The following is a 27,751-nucleotide window of genomic DNA, read 5'->3' as shown; positions in this document are numbered from 1 at the left end:
CTTGAGCCACAGGCGCTGAGCCAGAAATATGGTTGTTTTGTGTGTGCAACCTTACTTTCTAGGCCCTAATTTAGCAAGGTTATACTTTGAATAGAAAGGGTAGTTATCTTTGGTGTGGACAGAGGAGTTAAATTTCTCTCAGCTTGGTGGTAAAAATGACTTTGTCAGTGGTCTCTGAGATTTGCTTTGATGCACAATGAGCTATGTATGCTATAGCCGTGTATTTTTTGCCTCTTGTATCTTTAAATCTAAGATATTTATAGTATTCAGGGAGTGCTTTACACAGGGAAAACAGAAAACATATTATCTTCAATTTTTCTCTTTAATGTAAGAGTGTCATTGAAAACTTTTTCCTCCTGACTTTATCTGAGCCTAGAAAGAGGCCATTTAGAAAGTATGGGGAGGGTGGCGCCTGTGGCTCAGTGAGTAGGGTGCCTGCCCCATATACCGAGGATGGCAGGTTCAAACCTGGCCCTGGCTAAACTGCAACAAAAAATAGCCAGACGTTGTGGCAAGTGCCTGTAATCCCAGCGACTCGGGAGGCTGAGGCAAGAGAATCACCTAACCCCAGGAGTTGGAGGTTGCTATGAGCTGTGTGATGCCACGACACTCTACCAAGGGCAATAAAGTAAAGTGAGACTGTCTCTACAAAAAAAAAAAAAAAAAAAAAAAACAAAGTATGGGGAGAGAGTGCCCTCTTTAGGCATCCATCAGTGCTGGTCACCTAGGTTTGTGTGCATGGACACAAAGGGTCTTTGATTTTTCTATTTGATATAGAAGTACATCCAGGAAGCCAGGACTATGGGTAGCACCATCCGCCAGCCCAAGCTCTCAAACCTTTCTCCATCAGTGATTGCCCAGACCAACTGGAAGTTTGTAGAGGGCCTGCTGAAGGAATGCCGCAACAAGGTAAACTGTGGACACCTTCGTGAATATGTGCCGTTTCTCTTGGCATCAAAGATGAGACCAAGTCTTGGCTTTCACCACTATCTTGATTTAAAAAATACTACTAGCATAATAAGATAGTACTAATTTTAAGATTCTGTTAACTTGGAATTAGTTGTATATGTTTTAAATACAGTTAATCATTAATTGAGAGCAAATATTTGCTTGATATAAAATTAATATATAGTTATTTTTTTTAAAACTGAGAGATAGATGCAGTGTTTAGTTTAAGATAGCTTTTACTACTTTAAATTTGTCTTCATTCTTTGACAGATTAGACTTATATATATGAAAATATATAGATATTTTGCCTCTTTTTGGCTCTGGTAGCAGTGATATCTTATGTCTAGAAATAAGAATTTGCTGGGTACCTACTATGTACTAGGCCAAAGTATGTTATTCACCTTAAGCTTAGGTTGTTTAGATGTTTTTCTCTATTCTGAAGACAGTCATTCTTAATTTTAGTAATGTTTTAGTTGTGAATTTAAATCTTTCTAACAAAAAGTCTTGTAACCAAGTCAGCATACCATAACTTTTAGGGCAATTCAGCTAACTTGATGTCTACTACATCCTGTTTGTTCATCAGTGAATAAAAATGTTTTCCTCCATTTTTGGTTTTTTTAATTTATTTTTTTCTTATAGAGACAGGGTCTTTTTCTGTTGCCCAAGTTGAACCCCTGGGCTTAAGGGATACTCTCATCTCAGCCTCCCAATTAACTAGGATTATAGGTGAGCACCACTATTCCTGACTAATTAAGAATTTTTTTTGTAGAGATGGGTTTTCACTATGTTGTCCAGCCTAATCTTAAACTTCTGGCCTCAAATGATCCTCCTGCCTCAGCCTCCCAAAGTATGGGGAATATAGGTTTGAGCTACCATGCCCAGTCAATTTTTCTATATTTTAAATGTACAGATGGTACCCATTTATTGGATGAAATGGTGCTCACTTATAGGAAGAAATAAAATATGCTTGCTCTTGCAGAAGAAATAATTAAGTTAGATTAAGACTGGGCATGGTGGCTCACGCCTGTAATCCTAGCACTTTTGGCAGGTAAGGCAAGAGGATCAATTGAGGCCAAGAGTGTAAGACTAGCTTGTGCAAGAATGACACTCCAGGCTCCGCGCCTACGGGCTCAGCGGCTGGGGCACCAGCCACATATAGCGAAGCTGGTGGGTTCAAATCTAGCCCAGGCCTGCCAAACAACAATGACAACTACATTCAAAAAATAAAAATAGCTGGGTACTCTACTATGGGTGACAAAGTGAGACTCTGTCAAAAAAAAAAAAAAACCACTATGTTTCTTAGAAATGAAGTAATGACCATAACAATCAGTCACAAAACTTTTGTAGTGACCTATGTATATTTCACAGTAGAAAAGTTAAGAACAGTAATACTAGAAAGAAATAAGCCAGAATATTAAAAGGAATTCCTTGCTGGCCTGGCATGGTGGCTCATGCCTGTAATTCTAACACTTTAGGAGGATGAAGTGAGAGGATTGCTTGAGGTCAGGAGTTTGAGGCCAGCTTGAACAAGAGTGAGACCCCCAACTCTGCAAAAAATACAAAAATTAGCAGGGTGTGGTGGTTCATACCTGTAATCTCAGCTACTTGGGAAGCTGAGGCAGGAGGATTACTGGAGCCCAGGAGTTTGAGGTTGTAGTTTGAGGTTGTATGAGGTTGAGGTTGTATGATGATGTCACTATACTCTATCTGGGGCAACAGATCAAGGTCCTACCTCCAAAAAAAAGAGAGATGTTGCTTCTGAAAGGTAGGATTAGAGGTTATTGGTTTCCCCCTGCTTTTTAGATTTTTATATATCACAAATTTGTGGCATAATTAAATCTTGTTTAAGAACTTTGACTCAAGATTTGCCTCTTTTTGGCTCTGGTAGCAGTGATATCTTATGTCTAGAAATAAGAATTTGCTGGGTACCTACTGCAAATTTATACCCAGAGGCCAAGTCTGTTGCTTTTTTGCTGTGTGATTTTGGGCAACTTATTTAAGTTCTCTGGCCTCAATTTCCTCATTTGTAAATTGGGAACAATGATAATAGTTATAGTATTGCTGAAAGGCTTAAATACGATAGTGCAATGCTCAGTCTGGTGCCTGGCACATAGTGTTTAATTACAACTGATTAATCATAAAGCATATGCTTTTTTTTATTATGTCTACGCAATAAGCATTTGAAACTTTCATCTAAAAGTAAAATTACCCTCAAGTTTTTGTCCTCTTGACAATTTCTTCTATATGTTCTACAACATATATTTCTATGTTGTATACTTGCTTGAAGTTTTATTTAGTAAGGTCCTTTAAACAGTGAAAATTAGAGAATGTCAGAGGTGAGCATTACTGAAGGGTTTTATTTGACTCTTTTCATCTCATAAATGAAAAAACTGAATGAAGTGTAATGAAATCAGTGGCCAAGCAGTATATATTGATTGCTGAGTTCTTCCTTGTAACTAAATTTTTAAAGCATGCATTCGCACATAACCTAACCTGTATGGGTATAAATATACTCTATGTCCTGGGGCTTATTCATCTTGTGCCTCCCAGCCCAGCAGATGTGCTGTGCAAGGTGCAAAAATCCTTTCCAGTTTTGTGATTCTGTTCACCGTGGCTGCCTAATCCTATGGACTGATTTCTTGTAGACCAAGAGGATGCTGGTGGAGAAAATGGGCCGAGAGGCTGTGGAGCTAGGACATGGGGAGGTGAACATCACAGGGGTAGAAGAGAACACACTGATTGCCAGCCTTTGTGATCTCCTGGAAAGGATCTGGAGTCACGGGCTACAAGTGAAACAGGTAATGGATGTCTAGCATCTCCCTGGTGAGCAGCCTGCCTTCCCATTTTCTTTTACTAGCCTTCCCACACTCTTGTGTAGCTGACTGGCTTTGAAGAATGGTATACTGTGCTCAAGGAGTGAGACTTGAAATAGTTAATTAAACACATAAGTAAATGTGATTCAAACTATTTTCCTTAAAGATAAACTTCAGAAATCTGTGTGCTTGTCAATCTTTTTACAAGTGGCCTATTCCTTCCTGCGAGTAGAGCTGAAGACCAGCCTGTTTGGCAGCTGGCCCTAGTCTAGAGATGGAGCAGAGAGAAGTTGGAGCCAAGGAAGTATAAACATACTATAAGGGCTTCTTCTGCATTCTCAGTGGGGAAAGGCCTGTCATTGACATTTCTTTTATATACAAATGATTTAACTATCAAAGATTTGAAAGAAGGCCTCAGGAAGTTGAGTTTGGTTGCTTAATACCCAAAGAATGATCTTATTTCAAAATACTCTACTTTCACTGGGTAGTCAAGATAGTTTTTATTTTTAAATTTGAAAAGAACTTGAAAAATGTTGAAAAGCAGTTTTATCATAGAAAAATTAGAAAATACATATTAATATCCAGCAAATATTTATTGAGGGCCTACAGTACAGCAGGCACTGTTGTGGGCACTTGGCATGTCTCAGTGAACAAGAGACTAAGATCTCTGCCTTACTGGAGTTTCTACTATAATGGATATAGTAACACACTACCATGCCTGTACTTCAGAATGTTTTTATGTACACATATGATCATGCATATACAGTTGTATATATAAAAATCCAACAGAACCATAATGTAATACTATTTTACACCTACTAGGATAGCTAAAATAAAATAGATCAACAATAACACGTATTAGCAAGGATGTGGAGAAACTGGAACCATGATACATTGCTGTTGGGAATATAAAATGGTGCTGCCACTTTGGAAAACAGTCTGGCAGTTCCTCAAAATGCTGACCCAGCAAACCTGCTTCTACTTAAGAGGAGTGAAAACATGTCTACATGAAAACTTGAATACAAGAAAGTGGAAACAGCCCAAATGTCCATCAGCTGATGAGTAGACAACCTTATTGTAGTGTGTGCATATAATGGACTGTTATTAGTAATAACGGGAGTGAAGTACAGATAGATGTTACAACCTGGATGAACTTTGAAAACATACAACACATATTGTATAATCTCATTTATATAAAATGCTCAAAATAGGCAAATCCATAGATAGCAGATTAAGGTTGCCCAAGGCTAAAGCAGTGGTTCTCACCCTTCCTAATGCAGTGACTCTTTAACACAGTTCTTCACGTTGTGGTGACGATATTAAAGGGTCATGGCATTAGGAAGGTTGAGAACCACTGGGCTAGAGGAAGGGAGGAATGAAGGGTGACTACTAATGCATATAGAATTTCTTTTTGGGGGTGATGAAAATGTTCTAGAATTAGATAGCAGTGATTAAAACCCAGACTTTGTTTTTATAGAAATCTGTATACTTTAAAAGTGTATATGGTTATATGAATTCTATATCAATAAAAAATTCCAAATGGGATTATATATTATATAATATTTTGTAATTTGTTTTCTTTTTATCTCATATCTTTTCTGTGTCCTTAACTAATTTTTAGGTGATAGTATATAGTAAGTATTACAGGGGGATGGGGGTGAGGGGACCTGTAGCCTTGGGGTCATATGTGGCCTTCTAGATCCTTGAGTGTGTCCTTTTGACTGAATCCAAATTTTACAAATTCCTTTCTTAAAAGGGATTTGTTCTGTGAAGTTTGGATTTGGTCCAAGGACTGCACTTGGGGATCTGGAGGGCTCCATGTTGCTTTGAGATTACAGGTTCCCTGTCCCTTCTGGGTTTGAAATGTGATTCTCACTAAATAACTTTAAGAAACTGACCGAGGTGCCTAGCTTCTCTAACCTGTTTCCTTCTATGTATGATGGAATTTCAAATGTACTCACCTGCATAGGGTCCTCGTGAGGATTTAAGAAGATCATGCATGTAAACACTAAGCTCGGTGTCTGTTTTCTGGCTGTTTGTAAATGGTTGTGGTTATTTTACTAAAATCTCAGTTTTAATTACCATGTTCATTATAAAGTGTGGCCATGTGCAATTTAAAATATAGAGTGGTTCATGTGCAATTTGAAATAGATAACTACTTTAAATTGCACACAAACTTTATGACCACCCTGTATATATGCCATGCTTTAGTCAGTCCCTTGTCATTAATATTTTTCAATATTGTAAACAACACTGATTATTGTAAAGTTTTTTTTATGTTAAAAATTATGTATTCCATCTCTGAAAGTTTGAAAGTCCTGTAGTGTATTAGCAATACTGTAAGCCATAGGTTAGAAAGATTTGGATTTGAATCCTGTTTCTGCTAGAGCACTTTAAATAAATGACTTATGATTTCTTAGCCTTATCTTCCAAAACCATAAAAGGTAAGTAGTTAATAAAACCTACATTTCAGTTACTGTGATAACTATATATAACACAAATAAGTACCTGGCATGTGATATTTGTGCAACATATGACACTGAACTATAGAAGGTTCTTTTTTTTTTTTTTGAGACAGAGCCTCAAGCTGTCCCGCTGGGTAGAGTGCCGTGGCATTACAGCTCACAGCAACCTCCAACTCCTGGGCTCAAACGAGTCTCTTGCCTCCGCCTCCCAAGTAGCTGGGACCACAGGCGCCCGCCACAACGCCCGGCTATTTTTTGGTTGCAGCCGTCATTGTTGTTTGGCGGGTCCGGGCTGGGGATTCGAACCCGCCACCTTAGCTGGTTGAGCTATAGGCGCCGAGCCATAGAAGGTTCTTATATGAAAGATTTCTGTTGCTTTCTGTTCTCTGTAACAACTGAGTGGAACATACATATCTTTTTGCCATTTAAAATTCCTTAAAATTTAGCAAGCCTGGCACTGTAATTAAACTCTTTCTTTCTTTTTTTGTAAAATGTATACCCTCCTAATCGTTTTAATATTTACCACAAAAATCTCTAGGGAGTTAGCGAGGCTTTTTCCTGCATTTTGAGAAAAAGTATCATGTCACTACATATTCTGAACCTGTCCTCTGAGGCTTTAAAGCAATATTCTATGAGAATTTTCATAGCGCGGGGAATTTTTTTTCGAGTCCATTTGATGATCCCTCTCTCATTTTGGATAGAGAGGAAACAAGTATAAAATATTGGGGGCTTTTTAGTTGAGATTCCATTTTGTTCTGAGTCCTAACTTTTGGAGCTCTGAAATAAAGCGGTGACAGTGATATCAGAGGAAAGTGAGGGTCTGTGCTTCTGGCAGGGCATTTGGAGCCTTGGGGATACATGTTCTGCTGGAGATTGACTCTGACTGTCTGTGTTAGGCTCCTACCAGCATGTTCTCTCAGGCCTCCGTTTTGCTATCCTGTGTGTAGAACATCTTCATCCTGCTGAGATAGTCTTTGGTTATGATCCAGTCTAAAGGTCACACCCTGGTCACCTATTCCCCTCCATCATGAGCCTAGGTAGTAACTAAGTTCCTTCTCAGAAGGTGATCTTAGTATCTCCTGCTGGGGACACCTTACTGAGTTGCTCAGAAAGTAGAAAGAACCTTGGCAGCAGTTTTTGCTACCGGCTTCCTGAATTTTGTTGTCAGCCTTAACTGCTATCATGGCAGGGTACCTACAGCAAGTCTTCATAAGAACCTGTTATCCTCACTACTTTCTTTGGCTTTCAGTGACATTCTCCAAGATGAGCTTCCAACTATAGTTTGTTTTTCTGGCAGTTAGAGGTGGGGCTTGGTTTTTAATGATGATTGTATAACTACTACCATTTGGGGCTTGGTATGTGTAAAGGGGTTGTTTCTCATCTTTCATGCTTATGACATTCTTAGCGAATCTGGTGCTGTTTATTGTGTGGCCATATCACCGAATAGGTAGTCAGGTTGTACTGAGCCATGCAGTCTCAGCTCCTTTGCAAAAGAGGGAAAAGAGTAATCCATGTCCCTTGAACTAGAAAGACCCGAGCACAGCAGCCTACTTGCCACTTTCCCACCCTGGCCCTCACTCTTCCTCCTTGCCTGTGGAATCTCTGTGGACTTCCTTCTGGCACAGTAACCTGCTTTTTCTCTTGTGAGCATTATTGCATGTCAGGACTCTCTGGTGACTAGCTGATTTAGTGTGTGTCACATCCAGTTTCATTGAGTTCTGTTGGGCTGCCTTCCTACTCAGCCTCGGTGCTGGAGATAACATTGCTAAATAAGATAAAAGTCCGTTCCCTTTTAGAAAACTTTGTTGTTTGTTTGTTTTTATTTATTTATTTTTTTGAGACTGAGTCTCACTCTGTCTTCCTGGCTAGAGTGCAGTGTATCATTACATCTCAGTGCAACCTCAAACTCCTGGGCTCAAGCTATCCTCCTGCCTCAGCCTCTTGAGTAGCTAAAACTACAGGCGTGTGCCACCATGGCCAGCTGCTTTTTTTCAGTGTATTTTGTTGTTGTTGTTTGTTTGTTTTTGTAGAAATGGGGTCTCACTTTTGCTCAGGCTTGTCTTTTTTTTTTTTTTTTCTTTGAGACAGGGTCTCATTCTGGTGCCCCAAGTAGAGTGCCATGGGGTCAAAGCTCACAGCAGTTTCAAGCTCTTGGGCTCAAGTGATTGTCTTGCTTCAGTTTTTCTATTTTTAGTAGAGAAAGGTCTCTCTATTGCTCAGGCTGGTCTGAAACTCCTGAGCTCTCAGGCAGTCCACCCACCTCGGCCTCCCAAAATGGTAGGATTACAGGTGTGAGCCACCATGCCTGCTCTGCTCAGGCTTGTTTTGAACTCTTGGCCTTAAGTGATCCTCCCACCTTGGCCTGCCAGAGTGCTAGCATTATAGGTGTGAGCCACTGTGCCCAGCCAGGAGGCTATTTTCTGATGGTTTTGATAAACAGATGCTTGAATGGATTTCTAGAAATTGAATTACTAAGTCAAAGAGCATTATTTCCTACATATATTAATAGATCTTCGTGGTAATGGTGTATTGGAGTTGCAGGTCTTGTTACTGTTGAATATCTACGTTTTCTGAAGTATTTGATATTTTGGTGAATAAGGCCTGGTAGTTTCTAATTTGTGTGTGTGTGTGTGTGTGTGTGTATGAAAGAGAGAGAGAGAGACAGAGACAGAGTCTCACTCAGTTGCCTATGCTTGAGTGCTGTGGTGTTATAGTTCATAGCAACCTTAGACTCTTGGGCTCAAGAGATTCTCTTGCCTCAGCCTCCCAAGTAGCTGGGATTACAGGTGCTCGTCACAATGCCCAGCTATTTGTAGAGACAGGGTCTTTCTCTTATCCATCTCAGCCTCCCAGAGTGTGAGCAACCACTCCTGGCACGCACGTGCTCTCTCTCTCTCTCTTTCTACATATATATATTATATATATATGTATATATATAATTTTTTTGTTGTTTTTTGTTTTTGTTTTTGAGACAGAGTCTCATTATATTACCCTTGGGTTATAACTCTTGGGCTTAAGTTATTCTCTTGCCTCAGCTTCCCGAGTAGCTGAGACTACAGGCACCCGCCACAACACCTGGCTATTTTTTGGTTGCAGTTGTCATTGTTCAGCAGGTCCAGGTCAGGCTTGAACCTGCCAGCCTTGGTGTATGTGGCCAGTGCTCTACTCATTGAGCTATGGGTGCCAAGCCTGGCTGTATATATTTTTTAATTGCCATTGACGTTGGGTGTTGTTTTAAGTTGTGTAAATTTTGTAGAAAAAACAAACACGCAGCAAGGTTTTGACAACTTGCTGTCCTATAGATGAGGGCTTCTTTCCATTGAGTTGTTTGACATTTTTTTTCCAAAGTAGATCAAGTTGGTGAATAGAAACAAAATAGATCTTTCTGTTTTCATGAGATAAATTTTAAGACTTTAAATCTTTACTTTCATACCAGGGCACAAATTTTTTTTCAGAAACTATAACCTCAAATGTTAAACAGTCTTTTCCAGAATCAACTTATATAGCATAATTATTAAGAGGAATGGTTCCAGCTGGGCAAGGTGGCTCACATCTGTAATCCTAGCACTCTAGGAGGCTAAGGTGGGAGGATCCCTTGAACTCAGGAGTTCAAGACCAGCCTAAGCAAGAGTGAGGTTGCTATGAGCTGTGATGCCACAGTACTCTACAGAGGGTGACTCCATCTCTACTAAAAATAGAAAAAATAGGTAGGCACCTGTGTGTGGTCCCAGCTACTCTGGAGGCTGTGGCAAGAGAATTGCTTGAATACAGGAGTTTGAGATTGCTGTGAGCTAGGCTGATGCTAGCCCTGCTGACAGAGCAAGACTCTGTCTCAAAAAAAAAAAAAAAAAAAGGCAATGGTTCTGACATTAGATAGACTTTAGCTTGAATCCCAACACTCTACTTACTAATGGTGTGATCTTAATTAAACTTTCTGATCCTTGATTTGCTCTTTTCTAAAGAAAATGGGGATAGAGCTATTCACCTTGTAAGATTATTGGGAGCATTAATTAAAATACTGTTTTTTAAACATTTGACATAATGTTTAGTTCATTGCAAGCCTCTATGATAGATATCATAGCTTCTATTATTACTGCTTTTATTAGTACAGAACTCATCTATAATGAGTTAATTCAATTATAATTCATTTATAAAATTATTAATGAATCTTTCTACTAAAACAAACATACCACATTTATGTTATATCAACTAAATAGGGACTCTTATTAGAAATCTGAAATAAAGTTTTTATTACTTAACAAGGCTTACAACATACTGAACGAAGATTAGAACAGCAGTTCTCAACCTGTGGGTCACGACCCCTTTGTAACAGTGAAAATACAGTGTGGCATTAGGAAGGTTGAGAATCACTGGATTAGGAGACAAGCAGGTGGTGGGTGGCCAGCTGTGCTCACTTACCACCTCCTAGCTGAGTTGCTCTTACATCAGACATGTAAATACTGTTCACATTTGTGCCTTGGCAAAATAACAAATTACTACATGTCTCAAATAATTTGAGCTGCAATTCCTACATTTCTAAATGCCAAAGTTCTATTGTATTGACTAGTTTATCTCAGCCTTGCAGTTAAGTATAGCCTGTCTTCTCTCAGGCTTCTTCAACTATACGTTGTTCAAGAATAAATCCACATCACAGTGATGACTTATTCTTTTTAGCCTGCACTAAAGGCAGGAATCCTTTAAGTATTTTAAGAAATTCAGGGCTATCTTAGACCCTCATAGACTGGACATCTGCTTCTCTGTACAAAAGCCATCACGCTCTGCCCAGGCCAACCTTCAGACAACAGACCATTTAGAGCTCAGTAGGTTATTTGCTTTTTCTGTTCTTATCCACTGGTCCCTTCCCAGGCTTTCTTTTGGTATTGCCTCCCTATTCCTAAAGGATTATTTCCTTTTTTTTGGTTCCATTTTTGTTTCTCCTATATTTTAGTAAGGAGATATACTTCCATTGTGTTTCAGGTACATACTAACCAGAAAAAATACAGATACTTTTTAGCAAAAACCTGTATCTATAATATATGTTTAAAAGCTTGACCTTTGAAATCTAAACTGATATTTATTTTTCCCATGCATTGATTCCAGGGTAAGTCAGCCTTGTGGTCCCACCTATTACATTATCAGGAAAACCGGCAGAGAAAACTCACATCAGGAAGTTTCACTGCTTCAGGTATGATGGTCTCTGCAACATTGGAGAGAACTACCTCTGTCTACTTTTCCATCTCCCACTGGAGTGATCATCTGAAGCATATTATTTCAGGTCAATGAAGCCTTTGCTCTGGAATGTTTTCTATTTTAAATACTGAACTATCAGGGTCTCTGAACCACAGAGCACACCCAAGTCACGGATTTTGTTTTCATTATGTGTTTCTGTCCCCTTTTGATCAGCAAGATAGAAAATTTATATAAGTAAGAGACCAGTCTTACAAATGAATTTGAGTTTTACTGTAGTACTAGTGTCCTGTGTTTGGAGCAAGCTATTTTTAGAGTCTTTTGTTTTATTTCTCTGACATGGCCATTGAGACTATCTATCCTATTAGTCAAGAGAGCTGTTGGTCATTATCCTTCCTTTGGAACTCCTCAAAGTCAAGGTCTGGTGTGAATGATTCCTTACACTTTTCTTGTGTTTCTAATTTAATAAAAATGTCATGGTGTATAGGGACCCTAGAGATCATCTATTCCAGCCTCTTTATTTTGTAAGAGGAAGAAAGTGAGGTCCAAAGAAGAATTAAATTTACTTAAGATCACATAGTGAACTAATGGAAGATGCTAGAATAGGAGGCAGGCCTCCTGTCTCCTGGTCTGGTGTTCTTCTATACTGTTCCACAGTGTCCCTTCCAGGTAGTCTCCTTCCTTCTCATTTTACCTCTGGGCTACATCTCCCCTTCACACCATCCTTTGCTCTCCCCTCTCTCACAAGGAGTTTGTTTGCCCTTCTTGGATGTTCTTATCCTAATGGTAAAGATGAATTAAATGAGGTGAACAGATGGACATGAAGTCTTTGCCTTTGAGCTAGTTGACCTCAACTGAGCACTGAATGTGGGGAGATAATTGGCTGGAAATCAGGGATAAGAGTTCTCTAAGTAGTCTTATTTCTGTATCTATAGGAGCACAGAGTCCTCTCAGAAAGCTGTAAAAGTTATTGTTGAGGGAGAAACTGTAGCCAACAATTCCAGATAGCTTGATAATGAAACACTAAGTTTTAAGCATTAGGCCAGACATGAGGATTTCAAGATATTGTATCTTCTTTTCTCCTGGAGGTTCCACACATTCAGGGACAGGTTCTTTATACATTCTTTTGGCTCTTTTGTAGCCCATTTTGAAGTCAGAACAGGATGTGAACAGTATCCAAGTAAAAACACTGCTTCCATGAATTACGATAGATCAGGAGCCAGATTTGTGTTCTAGTCCTGACGGCCATATGGTGACCTAGGCAGAGCAGCTAATCTCTCTGAACTTCAGTTTCCTCCTTTGTTAAGAGGGGATGTTGTGATATTTTCCTTGACTACCTAAGTTGTTAGATAATTAAATAAGGTAATATATACATAAAAATATAAAATAATGATCTCTGTGAACTTAATATTTATGTGATTAAAGTGTTACTAATGTAACCAACTATTTTCCATAGAGATTTGAGACTTGAGAGAAAAGAAGATTAGTCATTTATTTTGATATTCAGATCTTTTTGGACATGACTATCTTTGTGTTCTAGGAATACTTCTTGATTCAGAACGGAGGAAGTCTGATACCAGCTCAGTCATGCCTCCCCTAAGGATCTCCCTGATTCAGGATATGAGGTCAGTACGGGATCATGTGTAATAAAGCCACTAAAATCTAGGTTTTGGTTGCTACTTTGGTGTCCACTTTAAATAACAAGATCTCAGTGGCTCCTATAACATCTCAGCTAACCAGGAAGTCCTCCTTTTTTGTCTTGTGCTTGATGATCCACGTATAGAGCTGTTTGTACAGTTGGGTTTCCTGTAGAATTTGGAAAACTCTACCAGGGTGAAGGAGCATAGGAGAGTATTTCAAGGCCTAAGGTTTCAGAGTTGACCTGGCATTTTAAGGGGTACACTGTCTTTCCCCCCCCCTCAAACTATGATGAGCCCATGTATCAAAGCTATATGGGCACCTGTGGCTCAAAGGAGTAGGGTGCTGGCGCCATATACCAGAGGTGGCAGGTTCAAACCCGGCCCCGACCAAAAACTGGAAAAAGAAAAAAAAAAAACCCCAAACAAACAAACAAACAAAAAAAACCTAAAAAAGCTTAAAAAAAAAGCTATACGGGAGCCTAGAATTTGATGAAGAGAGATATGCTCTTCTGGGGGGGATGGGATATGCCTCCTTTGGCTTTATAGGTGAGGTAGATTTTGTCTCTCACCTTCCACTCCCCTTTTACATTCCTCCTACAGGCACATCCAGAACATTGGGGAAATCAAGACTGATGTGGGAAAGGCCAGAGCATGGGTGCGACTGTCTATGGAAAAAAAATTACTGTCCAGACACCTTAAGCAGCTTCTCTCAGACCATGAGCTCACCAAGTAAGTCCACTGTACCTGAGTAGAAGCGGGCTCCCAGGAATGGTGGGGAGGGATTGGAAACGCCTGTGTGGGGAGGGGGAGTAGTCAGTATGTCATTGCTGCTGCATTCAGCTAACCTCAAATTGCATATGAAGGTTTTGTAATATTTCCTCTTTTTTATCTGTAGAAGAATACTTGTGCCGTATCTGTTTTCCCTAGCATCAACCTACATGCTCAAAACTAGCTTTCTTAAAGAGGTAGTGAGAAGGATGTGTTTTACCTCTTCTTCCTGTATTCAGGTGACATGTATACCTCTTGGGCATAAGGCATTTTTTCTGTCTCTTTCCTGTCCTGGGGAGCAAAGGATTGGAGAATTAAAGGGAAACTTCTGCGGTATCTGCTTATCTCTCTTACTCTCTCCTGAGCCCAGGGCTAGCCCAAAGCAACCAATTCTTTGCTCTTCCTCTCTGGATCCTGTCTAAATCTCCCTGGAGTATAGAAGGGCTTTCACATGATACTCATATGTTCTTTCCTTCCATATCTCCCCCCTAGAAAGAGGATAGGGAGAGAGCCCAAGGCTCTTGCACTCTAGGAGCCACTAAACCTACAGGTCCTTTCTTTTGATTTGTTTTTGTCCCCTGCATTCTTTCTGTACCCTCGCTACAAGAGGGGCAGGAGAAAGAAGGCTGTCCTCCTACGACTCTCAGATTATCATCTCTCTGTCTTTCCTGATATATAATTATTTGGCTCTTTGTTCATTGGCAAGACTATTGGGCATTTTTTTTTCTTTTTAGGATTTCCTTGGGCAATTTCATGATATCCTTTATTATGTGACTCCCTCCAGATAATAAGGGAGAGGAGTGGACCTTGGGGAGATTTAGTGTAAGCTGATAGATTAAACCTGAAGATCTAGTTTTATTCAAAGTGAAATATGATTTTTTAGACTGTGCTGTGTGTATGTACTACAGCAAGAAACTAGGTTTAAAACCTTGGTAAGTTAGAGAGCTTACTTGAGAAGTTAGGAAATAACAATTCTAAAGTACTTAAAATTTGTCCCCTAAAGGGACCAAAAGGATTAAGAATAAAATTTGAAGATTGGGAAAACAACTAAAAGAACAAGTGAACATTTAATCCAGGGCTTTGGAAGACAAACATTTGTACACCAGATTCTAGAGGACAGTTATGTGTCCTGGAAAAATCTGTCATCGTAGCTATATAGGTGCTGGGGTCTGACAGGGCAGGAGTACATCCACTGGGCCAGTGTGGGCTCTTCTGTCGGGAGGGGCTGCAGGTCCCTAGGAAGACAGGGCTAAGAGGCAGCTGAGAAGGGGCAAGCACAGAAACTTTATGAAGACCAAGACATGTACAGGCCTAGGGCAGGTGAGCTTAAGGGCCTCCCCAACAGTGAATGGTGCACAGGCCTTAGTGAGGAAGCTGATCTTGGTTTCTTTAAACTGTAACCCTGTTAGAGGAGATGAGCTCAGAATTTACTAAATATACAGTAACTTGATACTCTAATCCCTGTGTTACTCCCAGTGAATGGAAAATGAGGAGAGTTTTGCTGCCATAAAACTCTTGGATGGGAATAGGGAGAGAGAAAGGGGCACTTCATCAAAACCTGCCTGCTGGCACCTCCACCCTGTCTGGATCTTTCTCCTCAGTTTGCTTAAAACTTGTCACATCATACCCTTTTCCCTTCTCAGCACTTTCTTGTCTATACTTCTGCACGACTCTTGTTTCTTACCTCTCTCCACCTGGACCTCCTCCTCCTCCTCCTTCGGAGTCCAATTAGAAGTTTTCTTTGCCAATGTTTTCCTGGACTTTCCAGAGACATGGTTCATTCCTTCTTGTGTGCATAACATTTGCAATTTGTTCATCCCTTTTTTAAAAAGTGCCGATATGGTGCATTATATCATCTATTTGCTTGCTGCTTTTTAAAATTTGCTTTCATTGAGAGCATGAACCATGTACCTTACCCAATCTTGAATATGTTGGCTAGCACCTAGTAGGTATTCATCCAGCTCATATAAAATGTGTGCATAGCTGCAGAGACAGGACCAGGCGGTCAGCCTTGGGAGAGTATATTTTAACAGCATGTTCCTTAATCTCTGAAGTTTCCAATTGGCCTCCATAACTCTTTGCAGCCTGGAGATGGGGTAAGGTGGAAGCAAGAGCAAGGCTCATGTATTCGTGGACTCACTGAAGTGTAAATCCAGAAGGAGAAATTAGCTCTTATAAAGGCAGCCAGAGTGGTCTCCTTGACCTCTCGTGTAGTGCCCCCTTTACCTTGAATTCACTGTGTATGGCTGCCATGACCGTATACCATCCTATTCTCTATCTCCCCTTAGTCTTTCCATGATATTGGCTGACACCATCTTCACACACACAGTTCTCTACGCGTGCACGTTTTCTTTGTTTCTTTCTCACTTGGTGACTTCATCCATTCTGTTTTGTTTGTTTGTTTGTTTGTTTTTATTGCAGTTGCCATTGTTATTTAGCTGGCCAGACTCCGTGCATGTGGCCAGCGCTGTAACCACTGTGCTATGGGCACCAGGCCAACCCCATCCATTCTTATGACACTTCTCTCACTTCTAAGCAAATGACTCCCACATCCTGAAGTTCTTGCTCTGATGTGTCTTCTGAGGTCCAGTCCTGTATTTACCTGTATATAGATATATCTTACTTTTAGTTAGAGAGAACAAAAGCAAGCTTGACAGAGTCTTTACCATAACGCCTTTACTCTCAGACTTTCTGTTACTGTCACCACTGTGCTCTCTGAAAATCTCCCCCCTGCTCCTTGCTACCTGCATTCAAAATTTGGAGTTAGTCTTGGATTCTTGCTTTGCTTTACCTCCCACATACAGGTTTCAAGTCCTTAGCCTCTGCCCAACCTATCTCCTCTTCATTTTTACTGTATTGCCTCATTCTCCTTTAACCTGTCACCTACATTAAATTTAAATTTTCTGAGTTTGGTTATAGCTCTCCCTTTACTTCTAGGGCAAATTTCAGAAACCCATTACTTGCTAGGCAAGTTGCAAACTCTTTAGCTTGAAAATGTAGGGCCTTCCTTCATTCAACTCTAGCCTCATTTTTCAGTCTTGTTGCTAAGTGATCATTTTTCTGAACCCTTAACTTTAGAGAAACTGGCCTTTTAGGAATAAGCAGTGGGGATGAAGGGAGGAAGTTTGAGAAGAGGGAAAGGGCATGATCTGCACAGCTCTTCCTGACCTATGACTTGGATCACATGCAGGAGCAGAAGCCTGCCCTTCAGTGCCTCTCAAGCTGTGCTCAGTTATACCACGTTCAGAGCTGCGTTCTGATTTGTGGCTCTGGGTCTGCTGAGGGTTTGAAACTAGGCCTGGTGATAAATGATAACTGAGACCTCCTTCTATTGCTACTCACACAGCATATGCTGGGTGACAATGAGAAGCCTGAGATAACCTGTTTGATCTCTGATAGAGAGATCATTTCAGCCCACAGTTTAGGAGAGGAGATTCTAGCACTTGATTATATAATATCAACTCTTACACACAGATAGTGTTTGATTTTTATTGTTCTTGCTATAGCTTAAGCCGTTTTCCCTCCGCCCCTCAGTTACAGAATGGCTAGCTTTGTTCCTTAATAGGGTAAACCTGATGAACTTGGGAGTGATATTTTATACTTTCTTTATCTGTCGCCTTCTAGAAATGAGTAATTCTAACTTCTCTCTCCTCCTCTTGGCTGAGAGACTTATGTGTTGCCTCCTCCCCAACAGAAAGCTGTACAAGCGCTATGCCTTCCTGCGCTGTGATGATGAGAAGGAGCAATTCCTTTATCACCTCCTGTCTTTCAACGCTGTGGATTACTTTTGCTTTACCAATGTCTTCACAACTATCTGTGAGTATCCCCAAGCTCCCCATTGGCCTCCTCAGGCAATCTTCATCAGCCTGCCTGAAGCTCACTCAGTGTCCCCTTTTTAAAGAAAGAAAATTATTCCTGTACTTTTTTTGTTTTGAGACTAAGTCTAACTTTGTCACCCTCTGTAGGGTGCTCTTAGGTTCAAGCAAGTCTCATGTCCCAGCCTCCTGAGTAGCTGGGACTACAGGCACCTGCCACAATGCCTCACAATTTTTTTTTTTTTTTTTGGAGAGACAGGGTCTTGCTCTTGCTCAGGTTGGTCTCAAACCTGTGAGTTCAGGCAATCCACCTGCCTGGGCCCCACAGAGTGCTAGGATTACAGGTGTAAGCCACTGCACCCAGCCTATCCTTGTACTTTCTGTATATCTTTTGCTTTTGTCGGGAGAGAGGTCCACCTACTCTGCTTGGAGATTGTGTTTTCTTTGAAGCTTTTCAAGTCTTGTTTTGAATTGAGGAATCTCAGTCCTTTTGTCATGGAGTTATCAAGTATTTCCCTTCCTTACAGTAGGCTGATGCAGTTTACTTCTCTTCCTGCATATCTATAAAGAATCTCCCTTTTGTTTTACCCTGAGTGAATGGCAGTGATAAGTTTGACTGAGGCCCAGCCCAGCTCATTATGTGTTCCTGCTGTGGGCCTCACTCTCTGTATTTTTGGAATATAAAAGAAGGTTCAAAATGGTTTAATGCCCTTTGCCCTTTGAGCCTTCTCCTTTTTTATTTCTTTTTATTTTTTAAAAGGAGAAAGTTGCTATGTTTCCTAGACTGGTCTTGAACTCTTGGCCTCAAGCGATCCTTCTGTCTTAGCCTCCGAAGTTGTTGGAATTAGAAGTGTGAGCCACTGCACCCAGCCCAGCTGAGCCTCTTCTTTCTTTGACACCAGGATTCTCTGCTGGGTGGAGAGAGGTCTCTGAGGTTGCCCCACAGTTAGTTTTTTTGCCAGTTAGCAGCCTCGGCAGCATGGACTCTGTTTGACATTGACACTCCATCTTCCCTCTCAGAGACTAGGGCTATGAGCTTAAAAGGAGTAGCACTGGACTGGAATTTAGAAGACTTGAGGGAAATTACTACCCTCTTCATGCCTTGGAAGAGAGATTACAATACTCGTGTGACCTCTCAAGATTGTTATGATTGCCATTAGGGTTCATGAGATGATAGGTTGGAAAGTATTCTGAAAAGCAATTTAATACAGAATTGGTGGCATTGTTTAAAGAATAAGTTCACTTAGCCCTGAGCCTGCAGATAGGCTTGGATCTTTGAGGTTTGGGTGGTAACCCTGTGAGGAATAAGAATGAGGTACTTGGGGGAATTGGCTAATATTCTAATCCACCTAGTACCTGGGGCCCTGCTGTTCCAGGGCTCTCCTGGGACCACAGTTGCACCAGCATGCCTGGGGCAGGTCAGGGCCCTATAAGGTATGGGAAGGTTTCCTGAGTCCCCTAAATTAATGCTTTTGTGGTTTTCCTTAAACAGTGATCCCGTACCACATTCTAATTGTACCAAGCAAGAAGCTGGGGGGCTCCATGTTCACTGCCAACCCATGGATCTGTATATCAGGAGAATTGGGTGAGACACAGATCCTACAGATTCCCAGGAACGTGCTAGAGATGACCTTTGAGGTATGTGTTATCTGGGGACTACAACACCAGGCTCTGTGGGGATCTAAGTTTGCAACATCTGCTTTGGGGAGTTTTCTACAGAGTTTTCTGGAGGCCTTGTTCTGTACAGTTTAATGCATCAGCATAGCTGACCTGTCCTGAGATCACTGGACACTGGAGCCAGAATTGACGCTGAGGAGAGGGAGCCTGCCCTGCCTAAACAGTGTCTGGCTGGAAGGCACTTACTTTAGTGGACTTACACATCTTTCTTTGCATCATGTGTTGAGAAGTCCCCCAAAGTTCTTTCAGCTGCTGAGCCCAAGCGTTCCCAGAGACTTTGCAATCCACTTTTGGAGCCGCCTGTCCCCAGGTCCTGTCTCTCCTCTAGGTAGCAGCGTCTTTCTCAGTGTTGGGCCCCTCATGAGAAAGTGCTGTACTGTCAGCCCTGGTGGTAGGTAGAGCCAAGAGCTCCGCCCTGCAGATGCTGAGGGGCCAGGTTGCAGGCACCAGTCAGATCTGGGCCTCCAAGGCTTGTCCTTTTCTCCTGTTTTCCTGACATACCTCATCTATTTGCTCACAGTGCCAGAACTTGGGGAAGCTCACTACTGTGCAGATTGGCCATGATAACTCTGGGCTGTATGCCAAATGGCTGGTGGAGTATGTGATGGTCAGGAATGAGATCACAGGACACACCTATAAGTAAGTGTTTCCTCAGATATGTCCTCAGATATCCCTTAAGTGCAAGTTGTGCCACTGGGAGCCGGCTGCACTGCTTAGGATGTGGCATTCTCAAGGAGACCTTTAGGCTGTGAGAGGTGGAGGCAGCTTCCTATTTGGCTTTGCCTCATGCACATGAAAAGAATTAGTAGGAGGGCTTTCTAAGTGAAGATGTGTGGGATTGCTGTCCACAGCTCCCATGCCACCCATGCCAGTGGAACAGACAGGGCCGTGAGGGGCTCCCTGGCCTGGCTTTAGGGCCTTTCCCCAGGGGTTGGCTCTGTAGACAGCTCTTGCAGAGCAGCAAGGAGAAGGGCACTGTGGAGGAGCTGGCAGCTCTCACAGGCCTGTACCTGACCTTCAGGTTCCCATGTGGCCGGTGGTTGGGGAAGGGCATGGACGATGGAAGCCTGGAGCGGATCCTAGTTGGGGAGCTGCTCACGTCCCAGCCCGAGGTGGACGAGAGGCCATGCCGGACCCCGCCGCTACAGCAGTCCCCGAGTGTCATCCGGAGGCTTGTTACCATCTCACCCAACAACAAGCCCAGTAAGTCGGAAGAGGGGCTGGGCCCTCATGCCTTCCAGCCTGAGCAGGGGGCAGATCTCTCCCAACTCTGATTGAGAGCCCAAATCCCACCCTACACGGCTCCTGTAGGAACCACTTCTACTGTTAGAGCTGCCTCGGGCATTTGGCACCCTTCTCTCACGAATCAGAGAGAGTATTTGGCACTCTCCTTAGAGGCCTGGATGAAGCTGCATGGGCTTATGTAGCTAAGCCTGGGCACTCTATACTATTTGTATGTAATCTTTTAATGAAGGGGGGTCTATTTTCTGGCCTTCTCTTCCCTGATTCCTGAGTTTCACAGCCAAGGAATGACCCTCTTTTGGTTGCCAGAAACTCCAGGGTAAAATGGAAAATAAACTTTACCAGCATCTTTTAGAGATAGAACGCTTATGTTATATTATAATATTAGCTTTTGCTTTTTACCCAAGGTTTTAGGAAGAACTAGCTCAGTAAAGTTGGGTAGACAAGAGCCTCTGCTTCCCAGGGTCTAGCTGCCCAGCCTCTCGGGCCCTGCCTGTGTCTTCAGTCTTCCACTCAGTCAGCTGAGCACTGTTAGCCTCTGAGATTGGTTAGGATGTCTGCTTGATCTTTTATCAGAGCTGAATACTGGGCAGATCCAGGAATCCATTGGGGAGGCAGTGAATGGCATTGTGAAGCACTTCCATAAGCCTGAGAAAGAGGTGAGCCTTCCTACCCTGCAAACCAGGTCTTACATTGAGGGAGTGATACTGTTAACCCAAGTATCTTCTTGTGCTCTTCCAGGCCCAGGTGCATAGATAGCCCAGAGTCTTGTAGAATGTGTGCCTCAGCTAGTCTGAGCTGGAGTAGACTCCTTCCTCTGGGGGCCTTTGCCTCATTTGCCCTGTTGTTTCTTCCATACTAGAGGAGTCCCTAGGCCTCCAGTGCGGTGCCTATTCCTGTCCTCTTTTGGATTTGCCTGGATATCTCTGAACCAATGGCCACACTGGCTTTGTCCTTCTGGTGGGGAATCTCCTTGTGTGTAACCCAGATCCATCAGCTTTTCATTCACCCATTCATTCAGTAGCTCTTCACTGAGAGCTTTGCCAGATGTTAGAGGGAATAGACAAGGTCTTTGCCTGTCATTTGTTGCCCTCCCAGCTCTGGGCTATGGGTTTGGGGATGTAATGGTGGGAGGGCAGCTCAGCTGAGACAAGCCTGGCACTCTCCCCTGTTTTCTCTATGTAGCGAGGCAGTCTGACACTGTTGCTTTGTGGAGAATGCGGTCTTGTCTCTGCTCTGGAACAGGCTTTCCAGCATGGATTTAAATCACCCCGTCTCTTCAAAAATGTCTTCATTTGGGATTTCCTGGGTGAGTTGGGTATGAGGGTGGAAAAAACACGCAGAGACATAGGGGGACTCACCAGCATAACATGGGTGCTGACAACTAGGGTCTGAGGTGCAAAACCCAAATCAGGTGACTCTCAGGTTAGATCTCTTATTTGTTTTCCCTGTTCTTTTGAAGGGAACGACAGGATCTCTCCTTCCCCTCTTTTGAACACTTACGTCCTGAGAATTGGACACAAAAGATTCTTTCTAGACATCTGTTATCTAGTATGGGCTTAGCTGTGAGTCCTCCCCTTTTAGCTCCAAAGGCCAGTTAATAGTATTGGCGTCCACACCCTATGTTATGCCCACTTGGAGCATTTTCATTCGAGAAACCATCCTCAGAGTTTTCTTGTGCCTTTAGACCAGAGAAAAGCCATCTTTATATCAAGGGACACATCAATAAAACTTTAAAATAAGGAACGTAAGGATCATTTTGAAGAGTGACCAGTGACATCAGAACATTCATGTTATTCCTATTAAGTTACCTTCATGGACTAGGAGAGACCCATGGCCTGCAGGACAATCAGAGATAGGTTGGTGTTGAGAGCCTTTGTCAAGCTTTTCTACTCTTCACAGAAAAAGCACAAACCTATTACGAGACATTAGAGCAGAATGAGGTAGTTCCTGAGGAAAACTGGCATACAAGGGCCCGGAACTTCTGCAGATTTGTCACTGCAATCAACAATACTCCCCGGAACATTGGCAAGGATGGGAAGTTTCAGATGCTGGTGTGCTTGGGAGCCAGGTATGCAGCCTCAGGGCCCAGAGTGCACAACAGCCAGCTTCGGAGGTGGTGCTGGAGGCCTGTTGTTGCGGGGGTGGAGAGTGGTTAATGATCTGATGGATTTGGGCATCTTTGGAGGACTTCCAAAAGGCCCTTAATTTCTTCTGTGTGTCGTGTATAGTCACATACCACATACGATCTTTCAGTCAGCATCTGACCATTTATGGCACAGTGGTCTTGTAAGATGATAATACTGTATTTTTACTGTGCCATTTCTGTGTTTACAAGTATACCCAGATACTTGTCATTGTGTTTTAATTGCCTACAGTATTCAGTACAACAGCATGCTGTATAGGTTTGTACCCTAGGAGCGATAGGCTGTGCGATAGAGCTCAGGTATCTAGTAGGCTAGACCATCTACCATCTAGTTTTATGTAAGTTCACTCTACCTAAATGCCCTTCAACTCAGGAATGGATTAACAAACTGTGGTATATGTATACCATGGAATACTATTCAGCCATAAAAAATGGAGACCTTACATCTTTTGTATTAACCTAGATGGAGGTGAAACACATTCTTAGCAAAGTATCACAAGAATGGAAAAACAAACATCAAATGACTCTATACTAATATGAAGCCAGTAGATGCTCTAATACACACTCACAGAGGAGTAAAACTCATTTCAGTTGAAGTTGGGGGAAGAGGAAACGGGGGAAGGGAGGAGGGATAGGTGTGCTCCCACTTAATGGGCACAGTGTAGGGGGGTATGGCACACCTTTTGGGTGTGGTACACAACTACAAGAGGGACTCTACCTAACAAATTCAAATATTGTTGTTTGTGCCTTCACATTAACCTGAAATTTAAAAACAAATTAAAAACAGGCTCTAGAACCAGATTCACTAGGTTCACATCCCAGGTTAGCCATTTACTAGCCTGTGATCTTGGACAAGCCGTTTAACCTCTATATACCTCACGTTGTGGGGTTATCATGAAGATTAAATCCTATGTAACAGTGCTGGCATGTGCCAAGTGCTATGTGAGTGCTAGTGGTGGTTAGTACAGGGAGGAGAGATGCTCTGGGAGAGACTGACTGCTGAGATGGAGGGAGGAGTGCAGAACGCAGCCTGGTGTCTATCTGGTGGTGGGTTGTCTAGGGAGGGTGAGGGAGGTAGGGGAGGAAAAGAAGCCATGGGAACAGGTGACAGGGCTGATCTGGGTCAGGTTGGGTTGATGTCCCTGGGCTTAGAAGACTTCATTGTCAAGCTCAGTTAGGGAGGGAAAGGGGGCGGTAGTGAAGCTGTCAGCTTTTTCAGCTTCATACTTTGTTCAAAGTTTCCCTGTTGGCTTTATTAACTGTCTCCCTTCCTCTCCCTTCACCTGCCTGGGCTGTTGCTGCTCTGTCAGAGATCACCTTCTACACCACTGGATTGCCCTGCTGGCTGACTGCCCCATCACTGCACATATGTATGAGGATGTGGCACTGATCAAAGACCACACACTTGTCAATTCCTTGATCCGAGTGCTGCAGACATTGCAAGAGTTCAACATCACCCTGGAGACGTCCCTTGTCAAGGGCATCGACATCTGACCTCCTAGCACCAGCCAGCAGCAGGAGACTAAGAAAGTCTCTCACCCTGCATCTCTTCCTACAGGGACTTAAGGAAGTTGTGCAGGAGATGGAGAGGATGTGTATTCATTGTAAAAAGAAAACTAGAGGATTTTTGGAATAAATAATCTATTTTAGAGTTTATTTGCTGATTTACTTTTTACACACTTTCATGTGAAAGAGTGATAGGGAGAGGGAGCGAGGTTGGTGCTGCTTATTTTGAAGCTGGTACCCTCCCTTGCCATGGCCATGTGCTGGAAGCCTGCAGCCTCCCTGGACTGAGCCTGCGGCTGTGTGGGGGGCAGTTCTACTTCCTTGCCCCTGTCACATTAATGAGGCCATTCCACATTGTTTTTAAACTAATATTTTCTATATTAACATTATTATGGATATTTGGCTTTCACGGGCCACACAGGTGTGCTGAGCGGGAAGCCCCCTGCTCCAATCAAAGGGATTTTTAGTAGTGCCTCTAAGTAAGCACGATGAGTCAGTCCACATCTTTTCTTTTTTGTCAGTATTATTTGGAAAGGAGACGTGCCGGGACATGTCATCGTGTTGAAAGTCGCATTTCCTGTTGGCACACTGTTGCACAGAAGTAAGCATAAGCATGTCTTAACAGGTTTTTTCCTTCTTTTTTCTTTTTTGATGTCTTATTTATTTAACCCTCCATTGTATGTTTTAAGTATTTCTTTTTCTTTTTTTTAAGGAGAGGGAAAGCTTGTCACAATCTAACTGGCTATGTTATTGTTAAATTTATGTTGTTTTGCAACTTAGAAACCAGCTACAGTATGGCCCACTTAATAAAACACCTGAAACAAAACCTCATGGGTCGTTGAATTTTATGGGGGTTTGTGAGCAGTGGACGTGCTCTGAGGTTCAACTGGAGGACTGAGCTGTGACATCATCTCCCTCCATCAGCGTCTTAGGTTGTGGATGGACTGGGATGCTGCTGGGGAGCTTGGTTCACATCTTGAGTCCTTTCCCTTACAGTACCAGGAACTTTCATAGCTGCTGACTCAAGTGACTAATTGAGAGAGATGTGGACAAAGTTCTTTTCCTACTCTGCTGAGGAGGAGACTGAGGCCCTAGCAGGGAGGAGACCTGGCGAAGGTTGCAGATGGATGGGCCATTTTATGAGAGGGTAAAGGAGACCAGGTATGGGAACATAGGACATGGGAGACCCTGTCTATTAGGGGTAGGGTGGGGAAGGGAGCTCGCTTTTGAGAGGATTTGCTTTTCCAGAGATGGGCCTAGCAGAGCTTCATGAGAGCCTAGGAACCAGCTTCCTTCCTTTTTATTCTTCAAGCTGCTTAGGCAGGAAACTCCAAAAGTGTAGCATGATCAAGTAGAGCACCTCAGACCAATCAGTGTCTTCTTTTGTGCCTCCCTGTTTTTTTTGTTTTTTTTTTAGGCAGAGTCTCACTATGTCACTGTCGGTAGAGTGCAGTGGCATCATCACAGCTCACAACAACCTTAAGCTCTTGGGCTTAAGTGATTCTCTTGCCTAAGCCTCCCAAGTAGCTGGGACTACAGGCACTCACCACAATGCCTGGCTATTTTTTGTTGCAGTTGTCGTTGTTTAGCTGGCCCAGGCTGGGTTTGAACCAGCCAGCCTTGATTCATGTGGCCAGAGTCATAACCACTGTGCTATGGACACTGAGCCAGCCTCTCTGGTTTTGTAGGTACTATTCCCTCTGTCCGAAATGCCTTCCCCTCACCCATTTCATGTTCATTATTCAAAGTGTGCTTTAGGAGTCACCTGCTGTGAAGTCTTTCAAATCACACCCCCCCCCCCCCAAGAGTTACTCATTTCATCCTTGTGCTTGTATAGTTTCTTTGATGCTGGCACCTCCTCTCTGGGTTGTCATTGCTTGTTCTCATGTTAGGCCCAGCCCTTAGATCATGAACTCCTAGAGGGCAGAGAGGATCTTTCCTCCAACTCCATCCATGGGCCTGGCAGGTGGTGAGGGCTTTTGGAAGAGATGAAGGAACCAGAGAGCTGCGATGCAGCATCCTGTCAGCAGGGGGCACTATTGGACCACACTGCATCCATTTGCCTGACCTGGGGGGGGGGGGGAGTCTTCAGTTCTTTTGGAGAAGGGGGAAGAAAGGTAGGTGGGCAATGCCTCCGGACCTGGAAGGAGGATTCTTGGCCTAGCAAGAAGGGCAGTATGGAATTCAGCTGTATGTGTATATTGTGGGCCTAACCCTGAATTTATCTTAAGCCAGGTACTTTAAAAACATACCTTCCTTTTTCTCATAACTCTACAAGGCAAGTATAGATTATCACCAGGTTTATAGATGAGGAAATTAAGGCTCCGAAAAGTTTAGTCATTTGTCCAAGGCCGCACAGCCTGTAAGTAGTTTGCAGTTAGCAGGACAGTCTGACTCCAAGCTTGTGGCTTTTCCATTGACAATTTACTCCCTCATTTTCAGGGCTCTGCTCAGATGCCCCTAGAGAGACCCACCCTGATCATTCTAGAAGACTCATAGGTTCCAGCAGTCAACTTTTATTGCCTTATTCTGGTTTATTTTCCTTTCTAACACTTAAAAGCATTATACTAATTATTTGTTAATTCTTTTTTTTAAAATATGGAATGCTTCATGAATTTGCGTGTCATCCTTGTGCAGGGGCCATGCTAATCTCTGTATCGTTCCAATTTTAGCGTATGTGCTGCCAAAGCAAGCACTGTTAATTCTTTTTTTTAGAGAGACAAGGTCTTGCTATATTGCTTAGGCTGGACCTGAACTCCTGGGCTCAAACAATCCTCCCACCTCAGCCTCCACATTACCATGCCTATATTTGTTAATTCTAAGTTTTATGAAGGTGGGACTTGATAGCTTTGTTCACTAAATAGTATCCAGCACATGGTAGGTGCCCAGTATCAGTGGACTAAATGAATTCATTGGCAGTAGTTAAGATCGCAAACAGTGGAGCCAAACTCTTTAAATTGACTACTGGCTCTGCTACTGTGACCTAGGGCAAGCTACGTAACTTTCCCGAACTTCAGGTTACTCATCCACACAATGGGAATGTGCCTGCATCATGGGGTGGTTGTAAGGAATAAATGAGTGTGTGTGTGTATATATATATAGAACAACATCAGTGTATGGTAAGTCAGTTATTTATTTATTTTTTTATTTTCTTTTTGAGACAGAGCCTTAAGCTGTCGCCCTGGGTAGAGTGCCGTGGCATCACACCTCACAGCAACCTCCAACTCTTGGGCTCAAGCGAGTCTCCTGCCTCCACCTCCCAAATAGCTAGGATTATAGGCGCCCGCCACAACATCTGGCTGTTTTTTTGGCTGCAGCCGTCATTGTTGTTTGCAGGCCCAGGCTGGATTTGAACCCACCAGATCAGGTGTATGTGACTAACGCCTTAGCCATTTGAGCCACAGGTGCGGAGCCAAGTCAGTTATTTATTTAAATATCAGTTATAGTTATTACCCTGTTGTGTCAAGCGTTTTCCTGGTTCCTGGTATATGGAGATGATGGAGACCCAGATCTCTTCTCCTCAAGGAGCTCAGCAGCAAGTGCT

At 42.6% G+C, this 27,751-nt stretch overlaps 1 protein-coding gene and 1 non-coding gene across 4 annotated transcripts in view; one reads left to right on the top strand and one right to left on the bottom strand.

Moving 5' to 3' along the window:
- Positions 1–25,033, top strand: part of DENND5A (DENN domain containing 5A) — a 105,289-nt gene extending 80,256 nt beyond the window's left edge. Inside the window, exons 11-23 of one of the 3 annotated variants that reach the window (XM_003781086.3) lie at positions 778–909; positions 3,594–3,746; positions 11,327–11,411; positions 12,954–13,038; positions 13,654–13,782; positions 17,516–17,637; positions 19,129–19,274; positions 19,834–19,952; positions 20,335–20,516; positions 21,132–21,214; positions 21,741–21,864; positions 22,458–22,626; positions 24,012–25,033. In XM_003781086.3, coding sequence (XP_003781134.2) covers positions 778–909; positions 3,594–3,746; positions 11,327–11,411; positions 12,954–13,038; positions 13,654–13,782; positions 17,516–17,637; positions 19,129–19,274; positions 19,834–19,952; positions 20,335–20,516; positions 21,132–21,214; positions 21,741–21,864; positions 22,458–22,626; positions 24,012–24,195 — 1,713 coding nt within the window. In that variant the 3' untranslated portion in view covers positions 24,196–25,033. Of the gene's footprint in view, positions 1–777; positions 910–3,593; positions 3,747–11,326; positions 11,412–12,953; positions 13,039–13,653; positions 13,783–17,515; positions 17,638–19,128; positions 19,275–19,833; positions 19,953–20,334; positions 20,517–21,131; positions 21,215–21,740; positions 21,865–22,457; positions 22,627–24,010 lie in introns of all 3 variants that reach the window. The other 2 variants (XM_012803686.2, XM_023514907.1) reach the window with 2 other exon arrangements.
- A 1,766-nt stretch (positions 25,034–26,799) lies between these two features.
- On the bottom strand, positions 26,800–26,903 carry LOC111724445. The gene has a single exon (XR_002772746.1). It is a non-coding gene; the product is annotated as a U6 spliceosomal RNA (small nuclear RNA).
- Positions 26,904–27,751: the final 848 nt, after the last annotated feature.

The sequence above is a fragment of the Otolemur garnettii genome, unplaced genomic scaffold (genome assembly GCF_000181295.1).
Source record: "Otolemur garnettii isolate 467f Iridium unplaced genomic scaffold, OtoGar3 scaffold00001, whole genome shotgun sequence".
Classification (NCBI taxonomy): Eukaryota; Metazoa; Chordata; class Mammalia; order Primates; family Galagidae; genus Otolemur; species Otolemur garnettii.
The sequence above is the reverse complement of the archived record's forward strand: the minus strand, read 5'-3'. Positions and strand labels throughout refer to the sequence as shown.